Below are 21,571 nucleotides of genomic sequence, written 5' to 3'. Positions count from 1 at the left end.
GGAATATAAATGAGGAAGATTTAATTAGAAGTGTCACTTACAGAGCATATGGAAATTTAGTTTTGACTGAAAAGTAACCTGTCTCACTAGAGAGAAATGCAGATGTGGGAGAAAAATACAGGTGACAGAAAGAAATGCAGATGTGTCCATCCCTTCAGGACAGGAGCACAGTGATATAGAAAATTGAATGAAGCAGGGAGATGACTTCTTAAGCCTCATTATAGAGCTGTTTGTTTGCTTGTCTTTCTCAAAATAAAGAACCAAATTCAAGCAGGTTTCCTCTGCTGCCTACTGCATGTCAGTACTCCCAAAAATAGTTAATTGTGGTAGTTTGGGAGGGGGGAAATCAAGCCCAGCCAAGTGAGTGGGCGTCTTGTAAGCATGATGGGATGTACACAGCTATCAAGAAAGGAATGGAACTGAGGATGTGAAACTAAATAGGGGTGAATATGGCCATTGCACGTGCCTAAATCACTAAGAGCACTGAGGGGTACTGCCCCCATGTTCATGGCTGGAACAAAAATTACAATTTTTCCCATGAAAAATACATTGACTTTCCAGTGGAATGCCAGACAGAAAATTAGGCTGTTCATTTTGGAAATGCCAGCTGGGAGCTGGTGGCAGTAGTTCCTGTCCTCTCCCTCCCTGCTGGCAAGGTGCCGAACACAGGCAGCGCTGAAAACAGTCCTTCCCTCTCTTTGCAAGCTGGGGATGGGAGGTCTCCCCTGCACTAATCCATGGCAGATGCTTCAGTGGTTTACTCCTGTTGGTAAAAAAAAAAAAGAAAAAAAAAATCCACATTTTTTTCATAAAGCGGACCCCTCTTTACAGAAATAATCTGAAACAGTAAACCCCAATACTCAGTTGAAAAACTGTTTTCATGGTTATTATCAAGAGACAATAGGTAGAACTGTTGTTTGAACACGATGAAAATGAGATTTTTACCTGTGTGGCTCTTTCAGGGCCTTTTTTACAGTATTCCTACAGAGAAGCTGGGCAGGGAGAAAGGAAGAGTTATTTGTAAATATTTGATATTCTCAGACCTGGGCACTGTAAACAAAATGAATCTTCTCATTTCCCATTCTTTTCTGCTTTCATGACCTCCTGTAGCTTCTGGATGAATTCTTTCAGACAGATGTCGAATGTTTTAATTTCAAGTTATCCGCATTCCAGATGGACTCGATGTCACCATAGTCTTTTTTCTTAAAGTGATGTAGGCCAGACATGCAGCAGTCATGAACCTGAGATTTATCATGCTTTATCCTAAAAGATTGCATCCAAATTGTTCCTCCTCTTGGTGAGAGATGTGGTCTTGGTAGGGAAGTGTTGCAAACCTGTCTGAGGAAGGACAGTGGTGCAATCAAAGCAAACAAGACACTGACGTGCAGGGGAGAGCAGAGAGGATGGGGTGACCTCTACACAAGGTCTTTGCTGGAACTGCTGTGGTAACCACAGAAATCACGAGGTTTTCGGTTGGTTTTCAGCCACATTAGGAAGTCCTGGCTCCTGAAGCTGAAGAACTGTCTTGTTTTCCAAAGTTATTTTTATGGCAGTTCCTTTCCCACAAACTGCTGCCTGTTTAAGTGAGGTTCCTGTGTCATTCACAGCATGGCCAAAAAGAGCAGGGATGTGGAATGCAGAGAGAGGTGTAGGAGATACAGCCACATCTAGCACAGCTGCTGGAGAGGGCTATTGCTTCCTTCTCCTGCTCCCCACTTTCCTTTCTCTTCTCACCCATTAACTGCTGCTTTACAAACCTGTCTGCAGAGACTGGAGCAAAGCTGTAATTGCAGCTGCCATAGAGGAGATTTGGTACCCTTACTAAAAAGCAAAAACAGAATCATTAAGTTTGGAAAACACTTCTAAGATCATTAAGGCCAGCCTTTGACTGTCAACTAGATAAGAGCGCTTAGTGCCATGTCCAGTTATTTCCTGAACACTTCCAGGGACAGTGACACCATCACCTCCCTGGGCAGCCCATTCCAATGCCTGGCCACGCCTTCAGTGAAGAAATTCTTCCTGATGTCCAACCTGACCCTGGAATAGCTTGAGGCTCTTATGCTGTCAGTTGTTGCCTGAGAGATGAGACAAACCTCCACCATGCTACAAGCTCCTTTTAGGTAGTTGCAGAGATCAATAAGGTCTCCCCTGAGTTTGCTTTTCTCCAGGCTAAACCACCTTCACCTCTGTCTCACTGGATTTCCTCTCCAGAATTCACCAGCTCCACTGCCCTTCTCTGGACATGCTCTAGTACTTCAATCACTTTCTTGTAGTGAGGGGCTGAGAACTGGATGCAAGAATCGAGGTGTGGCCCCAGCAGTACCCAGTACAGAGGGACAAGCCCTGCCCTAGCCCTGCTGGCCACACTACTGCTGATACAAGCCAGGATGCCCTTGGCCTTCTTGGCCACCTGGGCACTGCTGGCTCACTGTCAGCTCTTACACAGCACCCCCAGGTCTTTTTCCTCTGGGCCCCTTTTCAGGGGGGCTTATGTAAGCCTGTATGCTGCATGAGGTTGTTGACCTCACTTGACCAAAGTGCAGGACCTGGCACTTCACCTTGCTCAACCTGAGGTTTGGGTTATGTTCTGGGACCTGCTGTGAAAGAGGCCAGAGGAGTTTCTACTGTTTCTACTGTTTCTTCTGCTATTCCCTTTCTCTGCAGCAGCTGAGCCAGTTCTTCCAGTAACCCTGTGGCCTTGGCCCCATAAGCCAGGATGGTAGGGTGAGTCAGTGACACTAAAATTGCTGCAAAGTAAAAGGAGTTTTGCAACAGAATGGGCATTTTAATTACAGAGATTCATTCACAGGTAAAAGCAAAAAAACAGATTAAATTACCATTTCCCAACTCAAGAATTTGAAACTGGTGAAAATTTCTGTAAAGGCCTGATTTGCCGTGTCCTCTGAATGAAGAGGTTGCTTGGATTTGCACTAGCTGCAATGATATGGTGATCTCTTAATTATTGAGTGGTTTCTCAGGTTGCTGGTGATTTCAAAATGAGTTTTACCCGTGGCTTTTGGCTACACATGAGTGGAAAGGCATTAGCCCCTCTGTGCAACACTGCTTGTACTTCAAGAATAAATGCAAGGATTTAGCTTTTTATGGGCAGGGAATGAATACAAGCTATTTGTCTACATCCTGATTCTCCTGTAGCCTTGATCTGCTTCCTGTTGCTTAAGGTGGAAGTGGAGTCGTCCATGCTTTGTTGCAAACAAGGTGGTACCTTTTGAGATGGTGATTTTCTAACTTGTTGGTACACAGCTGGAATTAACAGTTACAGCTGTTAAATAACAAACATTGCCACATCTGGGTCTTGCTCTTGAGAAAAGCAGCTTCCCTCCTCCCTTCTCTGCATATGGAATCAGCGCTGGTCTTCTGTCTGTGGGTCTCCCTCCCGAGCAGCACCTTTGCAAAGCCAGAGACAGCATTGCTTAGGTCTCCAGGAGAGAAATCATCTCTTACCACACATAAAAACAGCACATGCATCTTGTTTCTGCAGGTATGTAAGGAAACAGCCCAGCACTTCCCAGTTAATTTCTTAAGTGGGACTGTAGAAGTCCTTGCTCTGTGGATTTCCCAGGGTGTGTTTGTGTCTGCCATCACTCCTCTGGTGTGTGTTGGGGCAAAGTCTTGCAGGGACTTAAATGCAGGCTGAAACCTTAGAGACTTTAGTGGGACTTAAACACAAGCTGAAGGTGTGCTCAGGTGTTTTCTGAAACCAGATCTGAAGCATACAGGTAGATTCCTTTCGGGCTTTGATTCAGGGGGGCTGGATCAGGACTGTAGCCCCTCACAGGGGTCTTCCAAGAGCATTTGCAAAAATCACTGATGTTGCTCAAAAACGCTGTGAGCTATCTGGTATGCTCCTTGCTCTTGCTAATCTAGGAGGCACAATCGCTTTAAAAGCACCAAGCTTTTCCCAGTCTCTGAACTCCATGGGAAAAAAAAAAAGGGGGGAAACCCCTCCCTCTTCCTTAACCTTTTTAAACACTGTGCCTCTTTCCCAGTGTTTATGTTCTCACCACCCAGTGACAGCCCACTCCCCCCAGCAAGACACTGCTCTCCTTTGTCTGAGCCTCCACACAGGCATTTGCACTCACGGGTTCTATAATTTATGGCTGCCCTGGCGTTGAACCCACATGGCCCCGTTTCTGCTTCTTTCTGTGGCAGAGCTGGAGCTCCTGTCTCCAGCAGTGTCACCTGAGGCCACTCAGGTGGTTGCCATCGCTGCAGCACATCCAACCTTCATGCACCTGTAGGATGCCCACCACAGCAGAACAGCCACCACCTGCTCAGAGGTGACAGGGCTGCCCTGGGCCTGGCTCTATTGCTGGTACCACTGGTTTATAAGATAAAACTGTTTTCAGCGTTGTTCAGTGCTTTCTGTTGGGAAGCAGTCTTCTCTGACAGTTTTCAAGTGCTACAGGTGAAAGCATAGGGATGACTGAGATAATTTGACCACAGTTTTGGGGAAGGGGTGTTTACAAATTGCTGTGTTGTGTGTTTTGAAATACAGGGACATGAATGGTCAGTGTGGGCCCTTGGCAGCCTGTTGGCTTTGCAGTTCTGTTATAAAATGGACTGAAAATTTGAAGGTTTTTTTAAAACAAACTAAAAAAAAAAAAAAAAAAAAAAAAAAAAGAAGCAACAGCAAACATAAAAAGCTAATCCAAAAAAATCCAGAAGGATCTTGATATACTGGTGACATTCACAGGTGTGCAGCCACAGATCTGGAGGATTTAGAGGAAAACAATCCTTGTTGATATTGATTAACTGCCTGCCTGGGTTTTCTGCACTTCCCTATAAAGCATCTGGTACTCTGTCACAGACAGAGAGCACAGAGGTGGCCTCTGGGTTTTATGGCTTGGCTGAGCATGAGGCTCTAAAGTCCCCCTGCCCATGGGCCAAGAGAGATGTATAGCACCCACACAGCTTGAATCTGCTGTTCTTTTGGGGATGTGGAGATAGGAAATGAGGAGGTGAGCAGTGTAACAGCTCAGCACTTGCTCATGTTTTATGTGTTTTGTGAAAGAACAGGCTGGAAGTGCTGAGGCTGGAGAGAGTTTTGGTTTTTTCTGAATTTTTTGTTCCACAGCAGTTTTTGGTCTGTCTCCTTCTATGTATATAGCAGAAAGTAGAGGGGATTCCATATGGTTTGGCTTGGGGTTTTTTTCATGTATGTATGTATAGATGGATACAAATTCTGTATTTTTATACAGACCTGGGGAAAAAAATGTGAAAACCATTTGGCTGAAAGCCTCATCTGGATCTTCTGGCATCAGTGGTCCCCAGTGACCAGCGTCAGTCAGAGGGGGAGCAGCACCTTCTTTTCTTGTCTCATTTTCCACAGGAGACCTCAAAGGCTGCTCTGATTTGCAGCACTGTCTGGATTTCTGGGGATGACTGGCTAGAGGAAGGCTCTAAAGGAGAGGAGCTGATGTGCAGTGAAGGAAGCAAAAACGTTCAGCAAGCTGCAATGACTGTGTTAGATGGGGCTTGGTCGAGCACGGATGGGGAAAGCTCATCTTACCATGTGCTCTGTCCATGTGGAGGGAGTTGCTCTGTGGCCTGGCTAATGCCCCCAGAGTGCCTTCTCTCCTCTGTTGCCCTGCAGTTGCATCATTGCTTTGCCCAAAGCCAGGCTGTTGCCTGGGTTCTGACACGCTGTGAACGCACGCATTTCTGCACACTGGGGAGGGAAAGGAAGACAAAGACAGCAAAATGCAGAACTGTTTTTCTTCCTGGAACAAAAAAGAGTTTAGACTGAGCTCACTACTTTATTCCAGTTTCACTTCTTAGCTGACTGGCTTGTGGTTCATAGCTGAGTGTGGGAGTCTGCAGTAGCCACCTCTAGAGGGACATTTCCGAGTGAGGCTGCTGAGTGGATCCTCTGTGGTGATGCTAAAAGAACACGAAATGCTGAGCTTGCAGGTTTTTCTGAGCCTGCACTGCATCTGCTCAATTTGTTTCCTCAAAGGCACTAAGACCCACAGGAGAGCAGGATCCTCCTCCTGCTTCCCATGCTTGTCTTCCTCCTCTGCCGTGTCAAGAGTGTTCCTGTTTATTGGAAAGGAGGAAGATGGGTTGTCTTTGAGGCAATCCTGACATCTCCTTTCACTATATTCTCCTTGAGCTTTGCCAAGACATTTTTACCCAGCCCATTTTTACCCAGCAGTTTCAAAGGTGGTTCACTAAGACTCAGACCATTGTTCTTGTACAAGTCTACATTAGTTCCCACCTAAGCAACACTTCCAGGTTGCCTAGACACAGACATTCACTGACAGAAGGATTGGGATTCATTGGCACCTTTGACTTGCAAAGGCATCAGGAACTGCAGGCAAGCCTTGTCTCATCTTTCTGTTCCAAGTCCAGTTATAGGTAAAAATTATCCTGATAAATAACTAAAGTCAAAAAAGTCAGTTTTCTTCTTGGAGGTAAGGTGGAAACCTGCTTTAGTTTTAATAGCCAAGGGCAAGAACTCTAATTGCTTAGAGTGTATGTCTTCCTGCAGTCATACATTTTGCTTCTTGGGGGATAAAGGATTTAGAGGATGATAAACAATCTCAAAATTCCTTTTTTCTTAAGGTGAAAAATGGTACTTACTGAGTCAGTTGGAATCAGCTGCATCAATTTCAGTGGTGATTTTCCATTTGTTGTATCCAGCAACCCATCAATATAATTCCTAAATGAATATTTTATTAAGGAATGCAGACACAAGTGGGAGGCAGCAATTATTTACCTGATTTAGAGCTGAAACATTTCACCCAGCTTCTTCCAGGAAAAGAATTACTGTAAGGTGCAACCTCCATATCACTCAAGCTGGAGATTTTTCTTAACCAAAGCCCAGCTGATGCTTTATCTTCAGTTCTTGTTGTATCTTCCTGATGAGAGCTGTGGGCTCAGTCTCCCTCCAAGGGAGAGCTTTGTCCAGCAGAACTCCTTCAGTGGATCACAGCCTGTCACTAGGAACAGGAAAATCCACTTGACTATTATGATGCTCATGTGTGGGAGGAGTGAAAGACCTTTCAAAAAACAGATGGACTTTCTCTTCTCTTGCTGTATCTGCCCATAGGGTGCTAAGTAGTTTAAGTGATGGGGCACAGCTCTATCTTGATGCACATTATTAACAGTATCAGTGTAAGCACTCAAAATCCACAGTCATGCTGTTGTTTAAACATGAGAGAAGGCACCCTGATTATTTTTGATACTTTTTTCCCCCAACAACCAGTGTAAGACACAGAAAAAGAAACTTGTGTTGAGGCAATAGACTCAGAGTTGCACAGGAGGGGAGTGTGTGATGGGAATCTGTTGAGGATGGCAATTGAGTACAGAGCAGTGCTGCAGTCCAGCTCTTCAGGGTTAGGAGCTGGGTCAACAGAAAATATGGGATGAACTTCTGCTGGATGTAGCAATGCTACAAATAAGTAATGAAACTAGCTGGTGACTGTCTCACGCTTTCAGGTTTTAATTTTTACATCATCAGGCATGCATGAGCGAGCACGATATTTTGGGCAGGATAGATGCTGCCGTGCATGACCCATGCCTCAGAGCTTGGCTGCAGCTCTGAGTACAAACATAACCCCATCCCAGGCAGCTAAGTGTGATGTTTTACTCTCCTTTGTCCTCTCTTATTAAACCAGACCTCTTGTATGCTCTGTAGCAGTGTCTTCTGCACAGAAGGAAACAGCCAGTGATAAATACTGAGATTTTCTACTATCTACCTACCTCTGAAGTATTTAAATGATAAAGCTGTCTGCAGTAGTCTTTGAAAACAGACCACTCTGTTGTATGAAAACAGCAGTTTTCCCCTCTAAAATCAAATGATCCTAGCAAAAATCAGAAAGATGTTGTGGCAAAACTACAAGTGATTCACTCTTTAGAAAAATGGATTTAGAGTTTGATATTCCCTTACTAGGATCTGAATAGCCTATTCAGATAATGTCTGGATATAAATTCTAGATATAATTGCTAGATAGAAATGCTGAGAATGACTAATCAGCAAATTGTACTCTTAGGCTTGCCCAGACACACATTCTAAAAGGAAATTATTGCTATTAAACATTTTCCATTTAATGACTTGTGTTTTCAGCTCTTGGAGGCTGCAGGACAAAATGAGAATTAAAAAATCAGCAGATAACTGAGAAGTCAGCTCACAAGCAAGCTCTGAAATGGTGCAGTTGAAGTCTTTAGTACTCATTTTGTACCTGGAGATTGCCATTATCATTTCCATCACTGTAGCTGAGCTGGCTGTGAAATTATGACTGCTGGTGATTTCTTCAATTATTGTTTCCAACAGCTGAAATAATTTTCAGCCACTGTTTTTTTTTATGGGCATCTTCAGCACATACAGCACTGTTTCCCTTACCAAAACACATATGTATGTTGTCATGGCACAAAACAGTTTTTACTCCTACATCTTAGACTGGGATGAGGATATTCAAAACGTAATAATCTTTTACATTAAGAAACCTGCTGCTCTGTTGTTCCTTTCTCCACAAGAGGAGCTCAGAAGATTATTTTTTTTTCATTATTCTTAATCCAATTCTTCAGTGGAAATGAACGTTCTTTTTATCGAATCCATTTATTTAATTGCTGCTTCTGGAAAGCTATTTCATAGCCCACAAGAAGTTAGAAAACTTGGATCTTTTCCTCTTTATTGGGTTATAAGGTTTGCTGTGTGGAAGGTTGGTGCAGAAGGCATCTAGAAATCTGGTCTCACTGTTGCACCCACCCCACTTTAAGCACTCTGACACACCAGGGGGACAAAAGGAGCATCCTCCTTCCTCACCCGTGTGGGACAGCTCAGTGTCACACGTTTTGCTATGGAGTATTTTTTTCTTGGCCCATAATACCTGAGCTCTGTCTGTCACTGGACACTCTTATGCCATGTTGATAGCCATGGAAATCTTTTGATGTGTGCCTTCAAACTCTATTCCTGGAAGCACAGAGCCAATCTGGCTACAAATAATGTAACCTCCCTCCCTGGTTATCACCCTCTGTCTGTTGCTTGTGTTTTGGGCAGCTGAGCAGGACAGAGCACTATTACAGCAATAGATTGAATGATTGTGGTTTCACCCCTGAGCAGAGAGTGATGGGTTTTATTCCTTAGAGTAATTTCCAAGTGTGAACCCTCAGACTGAGCTGCAAAGCCTCACTGGGAGATGGCTCTGTTCCCAGAGACTTCCCTGTGTGGTCACCTGCTCTGCCTGTCTGTCCCATCGATTTTCCCTCCTGAAAGACAAGCACTGACTGCAGGCCCCCTCAGACCAGTGCTGCTGAGGAAGCAAGGGAAAACGAAAGGAAGAAATAAAGTTTTGACTCCAGGCACTAAAGGCAGCTGCCATTTTTATTTTTTTTTTCCCTCTGACACCCGAATGGGAGTTGGCTGGGATCTGTCAAGCTTCAAGTCTCACATACTTGGTAAATATTTAGGGTCTGACTCACCACTGAATCACTCCCGTTATTTTTTTGACTCTGTTCAGAGAAATAGCTCTGCCACTTAGATAACATCAACTCTCTGAGGTCCTCTCACCTTTGTATTTTAGCATCTCATGGTCATGTGTGCCTGTCCTGTTTTCCATTGCAGGTGGAAGACAGCATGATGGATGTGTATGATTTCGTGTACGAGGAGGTGAGGAGGAACACCTCCAGCTTTAGGAGGCACGAGCTGACTGCCATCCATGAAGCAGTAAGTTGTCTTTCACCTACAGGAGAAAACCTTACCCTGGGATATCTTCCCGAGGGTTTTGGGAGGCTGGGGCTGACACCTGTGCTCTGCCTTGTGAATGCTGCAATGCTATTTTCCCCTCAAGAACTGAGTCCTCCAGCCTGCTGTGGAGCTTGTTCCTCCCTTTGTATTCTTCCTTTCTCAGGTCTGACCAACCAGATTATCAGAAGGAAGAAAGGGTCACCTCTCTGAGCATCACTGTGGTGCAAGATCTACAAAGCTTCCACCCTGCAGCTGCCATAGTATTTTCTGTCTCAGCACCTGCTGTGACTTGCTCCCTATCTGTGGTACAAGACTGTGGCTATGCACCTGGTCAAGTAGAGAGGAGGGGGCAGGAATTCTACATAGTCCAGCAATAGTATTTGCACATGGTTATTCCTATTTACCCTCAAGTTTGTGTCTAAGGAGTACTGGAGACTCTGTGGCCTCTCACACAGCTGGAGACTGCTATCAGGCTCCCAAAAACAACTACCCAGGGTGCTGTTGGCATAGGGATTTTTCTGTAGCTCAGCAGGTAGGCAAGGGTGGTTGCCCAGAGCACAGGGAGGACACTTGCCCCCAAAGCCACAGGAGATGAGAGAGGATGTCCCCCACAGTGAGAAAATCCCAAGTCCCTGCTGAGTAAAGGAGATGCCATTCCTTTGCACAGCAGGGCTTGTTTGGGGAGTGAGTTCATGGCACTCAGCAAGGCTGGATGGGTCAGCTCTGCTCAGCTGTTTCCAGACACCTCCCATACAACTCCCTGTATCCTTCTGTGTTTTCTTAAATCATTGTAGCAAGTACTTTTCAAGGCTATTTCTATCCATGCTTCTCAAAACACAGAAAGGGCAAATGTCTGCAGTGATGACAATGACCCTCAGAGCCATGACCAGGCATGGAAGTGCTTGTTCTCAGGGTTGTGGAGCAGCACTCCCAGCATCCCATTTGACAAGGAGAGGCAGGCACAATGCCTGGCTTCACCAGTTACTTATTTTAGTTGCCACTTGAATTGACTCAGAAGCGATCTTTCTACTCCTGGCTTTTTTTTTTTTTTCCTTCTGCCAGAGCTCCAAACTCTCCAGTGGCACCACAGCTATAGGAAACCAGTTCCAGGCTGGGTGTTGCTGGGGATCCTCTCAGCCCATAACAATCACTGGAAACATGAGTCTGTGCATCCTTGGGCTTTCCAGAGCAGCCACTGTGAGCATTAGTATGACTAGAAGGGGAAGGCTTGGCCCCAGTCTCAGGCAGCAGTCCTGGAGGAGCATGAGCAAGTTTGAGGCCAGATGTGTCCACCTCTCCTGAATTTAGCCTGCATTGTTGTTGATTCCTGTATGCTTTGATCCTTGCCATCCTGACTGGGCTGGGCAGGGGCCCATTGCCAGCATCTCCTGCTGCAGCAGCTGGAAGCAAGGGGAGAGCCCTGGCAGGTAGCTGGCAAACTTCTCCCTCTCTTCCAGTTCCTGTGCTGTGGGAAGCACTCTCCTTTCGGGGACACAACCAATGTTGAGAACAAGACCTGCCCACCCGGCCAAGTGCACGATGAAGGACGGGTAAGGGAAAGTTTCTTCTATGCCATAGTGGGGTTGTGCCTCTACTTTCTAGCTGTCAAAACTTCACTGGTGCTGAAGTGTTAATGGGAATTGTGCTTTTTCATGGCCTGGGGTTGAAACGGGTTGGGATTTGTTTTGTTGTTTCAGTAACACTGGACACAGTGGGAGTAGTGCATTCAGCTCTGGGGTCCAGCACAGGAAGAACATTGGCCTGGTGGAGCAAATCCAGAGCAGGCCACCAATATGATTAGAGGGATGGTGCATCTCTCCTGTGAGGAATGGCTAAAAGGATTGCTTTTGTTCACCTAGGAAAAGAGATGGTGACCTAATTGTGTCCTTCTGAAAAAGGAGAAAGCTGCAAGAAAAATGGAGAGGGACTTTTTCAAGAGAGTGTAATGACAGGACAAAGGGGAATGTCTTGAAACTGACAGTAGTTTTAGATTAACTATTAGGAAAAAAATTCTTTACTGTGAGAGTGCTGAGGTACTGGCACAGGTTGCCCAGAGAATTTATGAATTCCCCATCCCTGACAGTGTTTAAGACCAAGCGGGATGGAGCTCTGAGCAACCTGGTCTAGGGAAAGGTGTCCCTGCCCATGGCTGGGGGGTTGGAACTGGATGGGCTCTGAAAGGTCCCTTCCAATCCAAATCACTCTATGATCCTGTGTATTAGGAGGAAGAGCCCTGGTGGATCAGCAGGTCTCAGACCCACAGATGCGGTTTCCTTCAGTGCTCTAGAAGGCTTTCAAAATGCTTGTGTTTGCAGCCTTTCACTTCCCTCCAGCTTCCTGCTCATCTCCTGTGCTTGCAGAGACTGTGAGATATCACAGGCATCAGAGCACAAAAAACCCTGTTTGACTTTTCCACATGACTCTAATTTCTGACACATAAAATGCATTCCAGTAAAAGCAAATGTGGAATTTGCTGTAATTAATTTTTCCCTGGGGCATTAAATAGGTATTAAAATGAGCAGCTCACGAAGCAGGGTGATGACGCCCAGCAGTAGCTTCTTCAAGTACGCTTCATTCTGGCTCTATCAAGTATCTCAGTGAGGTTGCTGGAGAAGCCACCAGTGTTAAACTGGCTGTGCACTGAAGCTATTACTTCATACTCTCAGAGCAAATCTATTGCACGATCGTTTTTCTTCCACCAGAGTAGCTAAAGCCACCAGCATCAATATATGGTGTTTCTAGGAAAAACAAAACCACACAGCTGCAGCGGTGCAAACACATTGTCAGGTGATGTCAGGTGCTAACAGCACACATGATGCACAGGCCACATCAGCCCGCAGGGGCAGCGTTTCAAAGCACAGCCTCCAGGAATGTCACCTCCCATCCCAGGGCAGGGTGGAACTCATAGAGCAGGAGGGGAGAGCAGAACAAAGCTGGGCATCATATGGGCGACTCATTCCTCCCACTTAGTGGTCTGCATTTCCCTCGCTTGGGAGCCGGGGAAGTCAGTGGGAAGATTGTTCTTACTGCAGAGGATGTGCTCTGTGTAACACAGGAAATCGCAGAGTTTGGTGGCAACACTACATTCACTCCTTGCTTTGAGCACTCTTTCCTTGTTCTGCAAATCCTTTCATCAAGGGCATGCTCTTGCGTTTCTGAAATGGCTGTCTTGGCTAACACCTCGGGGATTTCTGTAGGGCTCTTGGCATGCTTAAGGCTAATGTATATTAAAGCTTGCAGCACCTCGCAAAATCGAGCTGTTCATTAGTAACCTTGGGGAATGCATTTGGCATCACCGTGTGCTCTGCTTTTCTATCTTTCCATTTCCTTCTTTCCATTTTTCAGTGGGTGAATAGAAAAAAGCTTTTGCAACACCACACTTAAGCACATATCCCCCACAGTTTAAAATGCATTGCACCAATAAAACTGTAGGCATGATGGAGTAACAGAAAAGATACCACAGATGTTTGTCTTCTCAAGCTGCAGCAGCAACAGAAGAATGGAGAACTGCCCGGCTGTGCAATGCTGCCCCTCTTTCTTGGCTCCTTTTCTCTCTAAAGCTGTGGAAGTGCTGTTGTGGGGATAAAGCCCCCCATCAAGCTGCTGCTGTGCTGCAAGGGGTATTTGTTTCTCTCTTCCCAGGACTGCCTGCGAGAGATCCAGGACTTTCTGAAAAAGCACATGGACTTTGTCTTCTCACTCCTGGGCGTCGCCATTGGCTTCACGGTAACAGTGTCTGTCTTTAACATTTTGGCCCAGAAAGGCAGGACCCAGTGAGGACAAAGTATCACAAATTGGAGCCGGAGAGGGCCACGAATTAAACCTAGCTTTCTTGTTTGCCCAGCCACTGCTTGGGAGAGATGTATCTCTGTAATTACCTGTACACAAGTGCTCTGATGTGTGGTGATGCCCACCACAAAAGAGCATGTACCAGGACACTCCTTTCTCCACCGTGAAGGCAGGTTTGATCTGCTGTGATATCTCCATGCTGCTCCCCAGCTGGGATGACCTTTCTTGACTAAAAGTGTATTTGGAGATTATTTTATGCCTCGTGTCCACCTTTGGCATAATCATGGATTCTTCTCCATCTAAATAAAACCCAGAGGAACAAACTATTTGTATTTTATACTGCTAGCAGTAAATTACCAAAACAATCAGGTATTGCTATGGAGCTGTAAATGTAAAGTCATGTGTGAATATTTGGTGTCACTTTTCAATTTTTCTCAAGTATAGGGAGAATTTCACTGCAGCTATATTCAGATAAAAGGAGAAGCACTTTTATAATAGATATACTTTTTTCACAGCTTGATGCTATAGCCAGATAAGCCAGCTGTCTTTGAAGCCTGTGCTAAAGGAAATCTCGCTGCACAGTTCACTATTGTGATGGCAGGATGCAAGGGAAGCACGTAAAGAGGGTTAAAGCTGCTCTGATGTCACTGTCCCCCAGCCAACAATGCACACATATCCCCAGATGAAGCTGCAAGCAAAGGCACTAGCACATTAGGGCATACTTGAGGAAAGAGCACATTGTTCCAGCCCTCATTATCCTTGCCACAGCAGCCTTACCTTGGATATGTTGCCTGTGTTAAGGCTGATGTGTCATACACCAGGCAGAGTATCACAATAGAGAGGAAGTACACTGTCCTCTGCATTCATAAGTGTTTAGGGTTGGCTTAGAGGTTTGTCTGTTTGATTGTTTTGTTGGTTTTTTTACTTCAAACAAGACACGGGTGTTGTGGTTTTGTCTCCCCACGGCATCTTTACAAAAGACTACTGTTATGAGAGAATTATGTTTGTTTGCATAGAGGAATGTGGCAGGAATTGAAATCTGAATTTCCTGGTTTCATCTCATTTCCATTTTTAGAGCCAGATTTGAGCTATGCTAATTCCAATCAGATGTTTTAACCATGTGTTACCTTTTTTTTAAGCCCCCATGTCAGAAATGGTGTCCCCCAGTTCACTAAAAACGAGCTCTCTTCAGAAAAATGTGACAACAGGCAATATTTATGACTGCTTATTTGCACAGATGGAGCATCATAATCAGTTACACACCTAATTGTATGCCTGTCTCATTTATTTCCTTTCAGGTTTATGGGATGATCCTGACTTCATTCCTCTGGTTCTCCATCCACTTCAGCAGCAATCTGTACCGGAAAGGCAAATACATCCTCCGAGAGAGGTAGAAACTTGATGCCTGGGCATCCTACCAGGCAGAGCCAGCTCTTGGCACAGGAAGATGTCTGAGGTCACCTGAAAAATGCTCTGGGAAGGTGTTGCACAGGGTCAGGTGGTGGGATGTGTGTCACACATTGCCCTCTCCTGCACTACTACTGGGCTCACAGATGCAGATTCCCTTGAGGGGAGACATATAGGCTGTGGCTCCACCAGGACACAAAGAGCTCTTTACAACCAAATGGAGAGAAAAGCAGAGCAAAAATCACAGCATTAAAACAAACTTCTCTCGTGCTGTCTTCTGAGCAGTTCCCTGTGACCCCCAAAGATGGCTTTGGATCACAGCCCGGGATCAATGTTGCGCTATCAGTAAATAAATGACAGGAACTGTCACCACTGATGGGAAACGTGCTCTACCAGCCTGGACACTTGCAGTGATTAACTTTGGGCATGTTCCTGATCATGCTGGGGTACATGGGCATCCAATGACTGTCAGCTACTTTTCCCATTTTCAAATGTTGCCAGGTTTATAGAACTTTTGGTGAAGATCAGGACAAAAAGTCAGAAGGTAGTGAATGAGCTTTGAAACAGCTGACCAACAGAAGGACATTGTTATTCCTCCTTGCTAATGCAATACAACTTTTTTTTAATTCTTAGGATTTACTCTCCTAAATCTTGATGCCACACTGATTTCACAGGGGCTTGTTAAGCTGCACTTTGACTGCTGTGTCTAATTCTGGGCTCCTCAATTTAGGAAATACGTTGAGATGCTCAAACACATTCAGAGAAGGGCCAGAAGGCTGATGAGGAGTCTAGAACACAAGCCCTTGTAAAGAGTGGCTGAGGGAGCTGGGACTATTTACCCTGGAAAAAAGGAGTCTTGTAGTGACCTTATCACTCTCTACAACTGCCTGAAAGGAGGATGTAGCCAAGTGGGGGTCAGTATCTTCTCCCAGGCAACCAGTGATAGCATGAGAGGACAGTCTTAAGCTACACCAGGGAAAGTTTAGGTTAGACATTAGAGAAAAATTCTTCACAGAAAACGTGATTGGGCACTGGAATGGGATGCACAAGGAGATGGTGGAGTCACTGCACCTGGAGGTGTTTAAAAAAAGCCTGGACATGGCACCCAGTGGCATGGTTTAGTTGATAAGGTGGTGTTAGGTCATAGGTGGGGCTTGGTGATCTCCAAGGTCTTTTCCAACCTGGCTGATTGTGTGATTCTGTAACTTCCGGCCCCAGCTCTATGTTTATCAGGCTTTACTAACCCACTGTGCTCCTGTGGCAAAAGGACTTTGATATTATACACACAAACAGAAGTTTAAATCTATAAAAGAACAGGACTGATCTCCAGCCAGGTCAAACAATACAATGTCCAACTCCACGTCCTTTTTACATCACCTTATCGATAATAAACAGAATTTGTAAAAGGCTGTCAGTCTAGCTGAAACAACAGCTCCCTGGCATGCTCTGCCCTCACATCGAGGAGGCAGAGCCACTTCTGAGCTGAAACCCATCATTGTGATATATGTAGCACCTGCTGTAAATTATACAGCTGTGTGAAATGTCTGTTGAACCAGCAACAGCTTTCAGGCCTCTCATACACAGTGGCTTTTAGGCATGAAGAATGGTAAGTAGCAATTGTTTACTGAGATAAAAATGGACAGCCCTGTGCTGATGTTCAGGACATGTCCTGGCCCTCAGGCAGGGGCTGCTGCATGTACTAGAACAGCCTACAGCACCCTGCTGGCATTTTAACCTGGGCTGAAAATTCCTTGCATTGGAAGGAGCTGTGTTGTGGAGGGCTGAGGAAGGGCTGTCACTTCTCATTCCACGCCCTTGGAACCAGCAGAGCTTCACTATTGACTTCTCTGGAAGCAGGGTGAAGTTCAAACTGCCCCAGTGTAATATTCAAGCTACCTCCTGGCAGTCACCAACACACCTCAGTCTGGCAGGGAATTGGGTGTGATATGCACTTCCCAGCATATGCACTTTCTAGTGGGGAAGCATTTGCTTATATGTGTGTATGTATCATCACATATATTGATCTCTGGAAAGAGACAGTCTCCCTTGTGAGCTCCAGCTGCTACTGTCAGGCCACTGCTATTGTTATTCCTCAGGCCAGCTGGCAGCTCATGTGACTCATGGTTGCTTCAATAAAGATTAATTTCTTGCAAAAGACCATCATTCCTCCTCTTTTTTATGCCATGCATGAAGCTGCCTGCATTGCTTGGGGGTTTGCCTTATGGGGGGGACTCAGTAATTCTTTCAGTGCTGGGTAGAGATATTCCCCAGGCAGCTGGTGCTCACCTGTCCCAGCAGTGTGCTGGAGGGAGAAGATGGCATTGGTCCTGAGTATTTATATGGAAGAAATGTCTATGGTTTCACATTTGTAAGGATTAGGAAGTCTTGCACACTGCTCTGTATTGCCTAGTTAACTGCTGATATTCTACCATATCAAAAAACAGCATAGACAAATTGGTGGATTGAGTGTCATCAGTGTGGGTTACCTGCTAAAGCCTCATCAATGGGTACAAAATGTCTCTGTTAAAGCATCACCACCAGGACTGCTGAAGCTTTAGGTGCTCCACCTTCCCAGGTCAGTTTTTAATGTAAAGGCATAGTTATGGACAGGAGTAGCATATATATGATGAAGGTATCTGCTTTTCTGCTCCTCAAAATTGCAGAGGGATGTCATTACAGGGCAGCAGGAGCCCCTGCTGCTGTATATAACACAGATTCTGGGAGAAGAATGTGTCCAGCCACTGGCCATCTCATGAGCTTCAGTCTCATTTCACTGGCTGCTGGAACTCCTCTGCAAGGAGCAGCACCTTCAACAAGGAGCTGACAGAGCCATGCCCAGGTGGACATGCTCTTCTCCCAGAGTTTGTGTTGTATGTAGCAGCAGGTGCTCCTGCTACCCTGTGATGGCATCTTGCTGTGATTTTCAGAAGCAGGAAAGCAGATACCTTCAGCTCCTTGATTTTTAGAAACACGTTACAGAAATGTGCGGTGTTAACATTTTGTTCACAGTTGTAGAAGTGGCAGCACTGAGGGATGGCTGGATGGAACCTGTGGGGTGAGTGAGTGTTAAACAGTGTTTTTACACCTCTGCCAACAAAATATCCCTGTCCTACAGTTAATGTTTTTGCACTTACTAGTCCCTGATTTTCTGCTGGCTAGTGGCAAATCGAAGCTCTTGTGCGACCAGAGCAAAACCCCAAGAACTTACTGATAAGTGGTGCCAAGATTTACACAGTGTTGAGAGTGAGAGAGATTTTGTTGGGAGAAGAGCATGGAGCTGAGCTTTGGGGATCCAAACTGAGAGCCAGACTAGGAAACACCTGCAGAGCAGTGAGCCTTCCTGGGGCTTGCTCTACAGGAAGCTGTTTGTTATAAACACGTCAACACTCACACTCTGCTAGGAAAGAAATCCTATTTAGGTAGGCATATATGGGAGGGAAAAAAAGGAATTTTTAGGCCAAAGGTGCAAAGTTAAATATTTAGTTGTCAATTGGCTCCAGCTACTTGTCAATTAAGTTGCAGCAATTATCAGTTATTTCCACTAAGGTCATCTGGGCACTTGCACTGTGCACAGTCTGCCTCTCTCTGAGCATGCATTAGTCTCTGCTCATTAGTTACATTTTTCCTTTTACTTTAGACAACTTCCCAGCTGTAGCTGAGGACACAGGAAGAGTGACCAGCAGGTTGCTCTGGCCTGTATGACCACCTTTGGGGCTACCTATAAGTCTGTGGGGCTGAGGAGCATCAGCCCATGGCAACAGCAAGCAACTTTTGTGCTGCTGTCCACCTTTCACTGCTTGGGCACTGCTCTGCCAACAGGCCCATTAAATTCCATAGACACCCTGCATGGGGCTCACCCTGTGCTCGTGGCTGGACTGACCACAGCTTGCTTATGAGCCAGAGGAGCTTTCCCAGCACCTGCTCTGATGGCAGTGGATGACACTTGGTGCACTTGTGGAAAGCACAGGTTAAATAACACAGTGATTTGGTGGTGAGGAGAGTGGGAATCTTTCAGCCTTGTGATGTGCTGTCTTGACTCCAAACTGGTTTGCTATTTCCTGCCCTTTTGACCACGTGTTTGCAAGTTCCTACTGTCCTTGAAATACAACTTCCTTGTGCAGCACCCCCTTCACTATGCAGCTTGGATTGATGCCTGCAGCTCCTAGAGAAGACACTGCTGAGTGAGTCCTTCCAAAGCTTTGGAAGCTGGCAAATCTGGGTGGACCCTTGCAGTGCTGGAGTGTAAGGAAGCCAACTCCTGCCAAGGTAAAGCTGTGTTTAGAAGCTGCAGACACACAAAATATTTTTGGAAGTAATTAGTTGATAGACACATGTTTTTCGAACCAAGAGCAGAAGTAATGCATTTGGAAAAGCAGCTGGCTATAATTCTCCACTAGAAATGCAGCCAGAGGTGGAAGATGCCCCACACAGATCTCGGCCAGCACAGCTGATAGCAGATGAGGTCAGAAGCTGCTGTGAATACACAGTTAGATCACACACATCCTGCAACTTTCACATTGCAGCTCTCTCTGATAGTAAGGGATGTATTTCTTAACTGTGTAGTTCCCCTTCTGTTAGAATGAGCAACAACTGGCAGCAAGAGTCAAGCTTGTCCACTGAGCGATGTAACAATGCGTGGGACAGAGGGGCAGAGCCTGGGAGTGAGGAGGGAGAGCTCTGGAGAAGTCTCGGGTGCTGTTTTGGAAAAACACAGGCTGTATGTGTTTTGCAGCTTTTGTCTAGAGCTGCCAAACCCGTGGCTGCCTGCAGGCCTGCTGCTGAACCCACTCCACTGCCCACCATGCCATCCCTCTCACCCACAGCACAAAACTACTGCTACCTTCATCACCTGGCATTTGGGGATTTATACCTGGAGGCAAACTGCATATCTACCCCTGCCAGGAGGGTCAAGGGGAAAAAAACACCTCTTTGTCTGGAGGGAATATATGTGGTGGTTGTTCAGCTTGCAAGGAAGTGGCACATCTTGGAAGTTAAGTTCAGATGAGCCTGGAGGTGCCCACCAACAGCTAAAGCCCTGCTGTCTTCTAGTTGCTATTCCCTTAGACTGCAGCAAGCAAAGAAGAAAGGTCCTTCCCAGCATTTCTTGCCAGGAAGATGCATATCCCTGCATGGCTCACCCTGGAGTCACTGGCAGTCAGCTAGCTGGGTTGTTTATATTATCCCAAGACAGAATTTCCCCATCTTCCCTCAGCATCATTAAGTGATATTGCTTAACCCCTGTCTGTGTGCAGCAGCTTGGTCACATACATGCTGGGTTTCTTTTTAGCCCTGTTACATCAGCAATAAACTATTCCAGTCTTTATTCACCTACTAATGAATTATACATTGATTATACAATAAGAGCTCTCTGCATCAATGGGCTGGGCTCTTGCTCTCCCACATGGCTCTTCCAAAGCACAGCTCAGCCCAGCTGTGGCTCAGCCTTCTCTGATTCCCTGAGAAAAATTAATGTTCGCTTTCTGAGCTCATGAGCTGAGAAGAGAGAGTGTCTCCTTGGATAGGAGACCTGCTTGGGTTTTCACTCCCTCAGCTGGAGCTCCAGCAGGAGTGATGCTGTCCTTCCCCCCCACTTATATAACCTGACCTATCACCATAGATACTTTGATATAAATATTTAAAGATGGCAGAGAGTCAGGCCAGGCAGATGGGAACCATTTGTTGAGTTTATTAGAAACAGAAACTTCAGGCTCAGCTACAAGTCTCTGCTTGCTGCGTCCCTCTCCCTTGAGGCTGCAAGGCAAGTGCAACCCCCCACACTGTCACAGTGCTTCAACTCAGCCTGCAGAGATGGGCACGGGGATTTTTGAATAAGCAGCCACCATACACTCCTGCTGGGGCACAGAAAGGTATTCTGAAAATGTCCCCTTAGACATGGGGATTGATTCCTCATATTGTTTTGTTTTGTCTCCAAATGAAGGAATTGGCTGGCTCCCTAGGGGTATAGATGAGTCTCTGCTGAGGTGATGGAGCTCCATAAGCCAGAACATACACTGCCCTTGCTCAAGTCTCTTCCTTGAAAAACAGCATTGTGGGGTGTTGGCTGCCAAGGAAGTTACCCCTGTGTGCTCTGGAACTATCAGCCTCCCACGGAACCAATTTCTGAGTTTCTTATCATGCAGCTTCAAAATGTCCTATTTAAAGATCTTTGGTGATGCTGCTGTTGTTTGGGGGTGTTTTACCACCAGAGGTAAATTGGAAATTGAGGCTATTTCTGTTGTATTTTGCAATAAAAATAAGAAGTAGTGGTTTAAAGCTAACTAGGACCTCACCAACAAGATGACATGGATTTTTTCCCAATGGTTTATCTGTCAGTTTTGAGCTGGCTGAGGAGAGCAAGGGGATTGCCATGCAAGTCAGAGTATGACATCAGCAGTAACCCTGTGGTCTCCAGTGGATAAGGGATTCCCATCTGCTCTCCCAAATCTGCTGGAGACCCTGGTCAGTAGGTGTTTAGACCCTGCCTGGATGGTAATCAGTTCACATCCTGGTTGCCAGCTCTTCAGGCCCGTGCAGGAGCTGGGGAGGATCTGTGTCTGTACTCTCCTCCCCCTCCCTCACTTTTTATTAAACAAAAGGGGTTTTAAGGGGAAGCTGCTGGAAGGCAGGTGGATGTCTCTCTGGGATAATCAGGCTCCAAGTCCTGGG

At 45.8% G+C, this 21,571-nt stretch overlaps 1 protein-coding gene across 1 annotated transcript in view; it reads left to right on the top strand.

Moving 5' to 3' along the window:
• TSPAN32 (tetraspanin 32) overlaps positions 1 to 17,055 on the top strand; it is a 29,404-nt gene extending 12,349 nt beyond the window's left edge. The window contains exons 5-8 of the mRNA XM_056491999.1: positions 9,587 to 9,688; positions 11,167 to 11,259; positions 13,352 to 13,435; positions 14,797 to 17,055. Coding sequence (XP_056347974.1) covers positions 9,587 to 9,688; positions 11,167 to 11,259; positions 13,352 to 13,435; positions 14,797 to 14,892 — 375 coding nt within the window. The 3' untranslated portion in view covers positions 14,893 to 17,055. The remainder of the gene's footprint in view (positions 1 to 9,586; positions 9,689 to 11,166; positions 11,260 to 13,351; positions 13,436 to 14,796) is intronic.
• The last annotated feature ends 4,516 nt before the right edge of the window (positions 17,056 to 21,571 follow it).

Source organism: Oenanthe melanoleuca, chromosome 5, assembly GCF_029582105.1.
Source record: "Oenanthe melanoleuca isolate GR-GAL-2019-014 chromosome 5, OMel1.0, whole genome shotgun sequence".
In the NCBI taxonomy this organism is placed as follows: Eukaryota; Metazoa; Chordata; class Aves; order Passeriformes; family Muscicapidae; genus Oenanthe; species Oenanthe melanoleuca.
This window is presented reverse-complemented; position numbering and strand designations above follow the sequence as displayed.